General features: G+C 53.2%; 1 protein-coding gene across 1 annotated transcript in view; it reads left to right on the top strand.

Moving 5' to 3' along the window:
* The first annotated feature begins 2,393 nt into the window (after positions 1-2,393).
* OC90 (otoconin 90) overlaps positions 2,394-4,555 on the top strand; it is a 45,617-nt gene continuing 43,455 nt past the window's right edge. Inside the window, exon 1 of the mRNA XM_019519593.1 lies at positions 2,394-2,526. Coding sequence (XP_019375138.1) covers positions 2,394-2,526 — 133 coding nt within the window. The remainder of the gene's footprint in view (positions 2,527-4,555) is intronic.

Below are 4,555 nucleotides of genomic sequence, written 5' to 3'. Positions count from 1 at the left end.
GTTTGGCATTCTGAAATTCTGGGATTCTGCAGTTTTGCATTCTGGGAGAGGGCATGGGAGGTGTGCCCCACCCTGGGGCAGTGTGCTGCAGCCAATTGCCGCTGCCTGTGCCCCCCTGTCCACTCCCAGCACAACACACTGCAGCTGTGTGCCAGACCCCTCCTCCCCCCATGGCCACACCATGCCTCCCTGCAGGGTCACAAGTCACATCTCCCTGTGCGGTGGCAAGTCATGCCCCCCGCATGACCGGTCCTCCTGTGGTGCCCCCCAGCAGGGAGGACAGCTTGGCCCTGACTACCTCTACCTCTGCCTCTGCCTGCCTGCCTGTCCATCTGTCTGTAAGGCTCTGGGCGGTGCATGCACAGTTGGCCCAGAGCATTATAAACAGACAGATACACAGATGGAAGTGCTACAGCTTTTATTATGTTGGATAGGGGCACCACAGTGATTCTTGAATGTATTCTAGAAGTTTGAGTATACCCCTTGTCTTAGATGTTAGCTGTTTTCCATAAAACTCAAAATTATTTTGACCCCGCCTGAAAAGATCCTTCTGACCCTGGATTCAAAGCACTTTATGGAAATGTAATATCTTTCCTGTTCTGTGATTCTAGCCAGAAGTTTGTCTGTGCCTTATGATGCAAGGATTTGCTAGGTGCTCTCATTATTTAGACTGCAAAATTTCAAGCCCAGGATCTTTTTCACATTTTAAACACCAGTGCAGAAGATGCCATAATAAAAAGGGCCCAGTTTAAAAAGGGCCTGACAATGGCAGAAGCTGCACTCAGGTCCTGGCTCCAGTGCGAGATGGATGGGTGCAAGCCCATTGCACCCCTGGGAGCCCAGGGACCCCCCAAGAGAACCCAGGACCCCTGATGAGCCTGACCTGCCCACGGGTAAGCAGGGGCCTGTGGTGGGAGGGACGTAGTGCAGCTGCAGGGAGGTAGCTGAGTGGAGCCGAGGAGAGTTTAGCTCCACCTCAGCTCCTACTTTGCCCAGTCCCCCAGGGAGCCACGTGACTGGAGCCTCACGAACAGGATGTGCAAACAGGCATGCTTCTGGTCCTGGCACGGAGGTTTAGCATGGGAGTTTGCACAGGAGGGTGACAGGAGGGCCCTAGGGAAGGAAGTCCCATCAGTAGCTGGCCTACCAGCGGCGCAATGTAAATGGGCACACATTGCACCCCGAGGCTTCTCTCAGAGTTTGCGGCCTGCCCCTCTGGCACTTTGGCGGCCTCCGCCCAGATGAAGCCCATGGTTCTGGGCTCCATGCAGATGGAGCCCCTGGCTCTTGGCTGCGAGGGCTGCCTGGCATGTTTCCAGGCTCATGGGACTGGGAGCATGACAACCTCCCCTTGCGAGGTTTGCTCCACTTTGGAGTCTCTGGGGCGCTAGATAGAGGAGCTCCAGCCTGCAGTCCAGAGACAGCACGCCATCAGGGATGGTGAGCTGGAGATAGACTCCTACTGCCAGCCCCTTCACCCCCTGGAGGCAGAGGGTAGACCAAGGTCACCTTCCAGGACAACGCAGGACCGAGGGATCTCCCATACTGTCCAGCCAGGGGGTTGGATCAAGGTGGTCAAGGGCCCCAAGGCCCACCGCACCAAGGTCCCCACCCCTCTGGGGCTTTGCAACAGGCATGAAACTCTTGCAGCCCCAGAAGAACCTGCAGAGATGCCAGCTCCTACAGGCAAGGGAGGATCACCCATCCCTACTCTCTCTAAGATGAAACACAGAGTGGTCATCATGGGAGACTCCCTCCTGAGGGGCACTGAAGGGGCAATCTGCTGCCCTGACCCCCTAGCCCGGGAGTTCTGCTACTTCCTGGGGGCCCACATCTGGGACATAGCAGAGAGGATCCCAAAGATTATCCAGCCCTCCAACCACTACCCTATGCTCCTTATCCGTGTGGGCATGAATGACACGGCTCAGAGCAATCCCAGCTGGGTCATGAGAGACTACAGGACTCTGGGAGTGGGACTTAGGGGGTTGGGGGGTGAAGGTGGTCTTTTCCTTGCTCCTCCCAGTTGTGGGTCATGGGCTGAGGAGGGAGAGACGGGTCAAGGTAGTCAACCAAAGACTGTGGTGCTGGTGTCATCTTGAAGGCTTTAGCTTCCATGATCACAGTCCACTCTTTGGTGAGAGAGGCAGTGGTCTACTGGGAAGAGACAGCCACCACCTCACTCCACTGAGCAGGAGGCTCTTCTCAGCCAGACTTGCTGACCTGCTCAACCGGGCTTTAAACTGAGCCCACCAGGGGATGCGGGGAGTACCACCACTTCAAGCCCACTGGGCAGCTGTTGTAAACCCAGCAAACCAAGGCACTCAAGGGAACCCACGCCTGCCCCATCCCCAGAGCGATCCGTAGGGAAGGCAAGGGCCCCCAGTGGGACACTTATGTGCCTGCACACCAATGCCAGGAGCTTGGGGAAGAAACAGGAGGAACTGGTTCTCTTGCTAAACAAAAAGGATTACGATCTCATAGGAATAACAGAGACCTGGTGGGACTCCACCTATGACTGTGCCGCGGGTATAGATGGTTATACCTTCTCCAGAAGAAACCATGTGGAAAAAGGGGGTGGGGATAGCTCTCTATGTCAAGGAAAGCTACACATCCCTGCAAGCTGACATTGGCACCCAGGGGGGATGATTGGAGACTCTCTGGGTCAAAATCCGTGGCAAACAAGGCATAGGGGACACAATGTTAGGAGCCTACTACAGACCTCCTAGCCAGGATCAAGAGCTTGACCAGGAATTTGCCAGGGAACTGGCTGATGCTGCATGCTCCCGGTGCATGATTGTCATGGGAAACTTCAGTTACCCAGACATCTCATGGGAAGAGCACTCGGCCAGATCCAGACTGTCGCAAAGGTTCCTCATGTGTGTGGATGACCTCTATCTGACTGAAGAAGTCTATGGACCAACAAGAGGCAAAGTGCTGCTCGACCTGGTACTGGCAATGGGGGATGACTTAATCAGCGACCTAATGATCGAAGGGAAGCTGGGAGACAGCAACCATGAGCTGATCACCTTCACCATCTACCGTAAAGCTGGCAAGTCAGTCAGCAAAGCAGAAGTCCTCAACTTCAGGAAAGCCGACTTTGACAAGCTCAGGAGGTTGTTGGTGAGGCCCTAAGGGACCACGACCCAAAGGGAAGGGGAGTTCAGGATGAGTGGTTGCTCCTCAAGGGGGTGATCCTGAAAGCACAAGCAATGTCTATTCTGTCTTGGAGGAAAGGCAGCAAAAGGGCACAGCAGCCCCCTTGGCTTTTCAGGGAACTAAAGAGTGGACCTCCTGCATCTAAAAAGGAAGGCCTATAATGGATGGAAGACTGGATCCACCCCAAAGGGGAGTACTCTGCACTGGTCTGGTCCTGTAGGGAGCGAACCAGGAAAGCCAAGGCTGCAACTGAACTCCAACTGGCTACACGTATCAAGGACAATAAAAAGTCCTTTTTAGATATGTGGGGAGCTAGAGGAAAAGCAAGGGTAACATTGGACCCCTCCTAAACAACATGGGTCAACTGACAACAGACACTCAGGAAAAAACCAACCTACTTAATGGGTATTATGTATCGTTTTTTCACCAGCCCCAAGGGACGGCTCTGCTCAATACGGTACGGGATGGCCAGGGCAAGGGAGAATATTTACCCTTTATCAATGTTGACCATGTGAAGGAACACCTTGAGAGGCTGGACACCTTCGAGTCAGCTTACACCCCAGGGTTTAAGCTGACTTGAAGGCACTCAGGCGACGTGCCCAAAGATTGGAAAAAGACCTATCTATAAGAAAGGGAGGAAAGTAGGTCTGGGAAACTACAGGCCCATCAGCCTGACCTCTGTCCTGAGGAAGATTTTGGAAAAAAATCATCAAAGAGACCATTCTTGACAAACTGGCTGAAGGCAGCTTCCTGAGGGACAGCCAGCATGGGTTTGTTGCGAGTAGGTCTTGCCTGACCAATCTCATCTACTTCTATGACCAGGTGACATATCACCTGGATAAGGGAGAAGAGATTGACGTCATATATCTTGATTTTAAAAAAGCCTTCAATCTGATGTCCCATGATCATCTCATAGAAAAACTGGCCAACTGTGGTGTTACCAGATTTGCCCGCTGCTTTGGGAAGTGCTCATTTATTAGGGCTAGGGTCCTGGTAATTCTATTAACCTGCTGCTTGTGTTACTTGTGTTTCTATTCGGAGCTGTATCTCTCCCTTCTGCAAGCCCTCACCCCCAGTGGGGCTATTGTGCAGGACTCAGTGCAGTGGGGCTGGGTTCCTCCAGTCCCCAAATCAGTCATAGACACAAACACACACAAATTAATGTGACACACCTGACCTGGCCGGGTTGGTCAGCATGGACAGGCTGACACCCTCGTATGCCAAGAATCAGTTAATCAGAGCAACAGCAGCTACAGTCAGACACAAGCACACAGTTAAACAGAATACCTCCGAATCTGGCTGGGTGTCCAGCTGACACCCTCATGGGCCACCATTCAGTTCACGTCTGAGCCAAACTGGGTCAATCAGCCTGTACAAGCTGATCCCCTTATGTGTTTCA

Source organism: Gavialis gangeticus, unplaced genomic scaffold, assembly GCF_001723915.1.
Source record: "Gavialis gangeticus isolate Ggan-Ray unplaced genomic scaffold, GavGan_comp1, whole genome shotgun sequence".
NCBI classification, from domain to species: Eukaryota; Metazoa; Chordata; order Crocodylia; family Gavialidae; genus Gavialis; species Gavialis gangeticus.
This window is presented reverse-complemented; position numbering and strand designations above follow the sequence as displayed.